At 38.5% G+C, this 1140-nt stretch overlaps 1 protein-coding gene across 1 annotated transcript in view; it reads left to right on the top strand.

Moving 5' to 3' along the window:
* Positions 1-1140, top strand: part of LOC119590412 (ankyrin repeat and SOCS box protein 13-like) — a 25203-nt gene that overhangs the window by 13820 nt on the left and 10243 nt on the right. Inside the window, 1 exon segment of the mRNA XM_037939080.1 lies at positions 212-362. Coding sequence (XP_037795008.1) covers positions 212-362 — 151 coding nt within the window.

Genomic DNA, 1140 nt, shown 5'->3' with positions numbered 1-1140 from the left:
TAGTTAAAGTGTGAGTACATACACAGTGGCATCATGTATGTAGTTTTGAGTGTTCATATGTATGTGCATGGCACTTATGGGTAATCAGTATGCTGATGAGATTTAGTGTGTGTAGTAGTGTTCACAAGAGTATCTAAGACATCTTGTTTTCTAATTGCAGCATCATCTCTCAAATATGCATATAATTAAGATCACACTTGCCTGTTTCCAGGTTGATGCACAGAGCATAGATAACAGTACTCCCCTCTGTGATGCATGTGCTGGAGGCAGCCTAGAATGTGTAAAGCTGTTGTTACAACAAGGTGCCTCAGTTAACCCACCATTACTGCTTTCTACACCTCTACATGAAGCAGCACTGAGAGGTAAAATGATGACTTTTGCAGTATGAAGTCACCAGCTGTCAACTTTTTCTCAAAGGTTTATTGGCTCAACAGCCATTTCGCCCATATCTGTTTGGCCAAATTACTATTTCTCACCTTGCCATAGTACCGAATCTAAATATCCCTTAATGGAGCATAACAAAGTTCACAATGGCCATTCCTTTTATGTAAGCATAATATTTATCAAGAAGACAAATGCTATAAAATGTACAGGCATACATTTATTAAAAAATCTAGGAAAACATTTATTAATTGAAAACAGAATGATGATGTACAAATAGTCAATGTGTGGTTGTAACTTAGAAGTTATGTGCACCAATCCACAAAAATCAAGCCTTTCGAAGTCTTCATACTTTTTTATGAGGTACTTAAACTTATACTTTAGGTGATATTTGGCGATGGACCTCCTAAGGTCCACTCCAGTCGACTATAGGTGATACTTACAGATGGACCTCTTAAGCTCCACTCCTGCTGACAACTCAATTGTCAGCTCTCAGGTTGAAAGCTCTTCACAATTTGAAGGTGATATGGGTGATATTCCTTTTTTGGTCGGACCCTCTGTACCAGTTTTCCTAAGAAAACCTGCCACCCTCTGCAATACATTCCACATGGAGATGTGAAATGTCAGACGTTGACATTCTCTCCACTGAGCAGAGCTGATTAATGTCTTAATGTTTCCAAGACACTCGAAGAGAAAGTCATGAATTTCATATTCAGTGTTGATAAAAGTTTGTCAAATGCCTCAGCAATGTGTCCCTGT

This window comes from Penaeus monodon, chromosome 27 (genome assembly GCF_015228065.2).
Source record: "Penaeus monodon isolate SGIC_2016 chromosome 27, NSTDA_Pmon_1, whole genome shotgun sequence".
In the NCBI taxonomy this organism is placed as follows: Eukaryota; Metazoa; Arthropoda; class Malacostraca; order Decapoda; family Penaeidae; genus Penaeus; species Penaeus monodon.
This window is presented reverse-complemented; position numbering and strand designations above follow the sequence as displayed.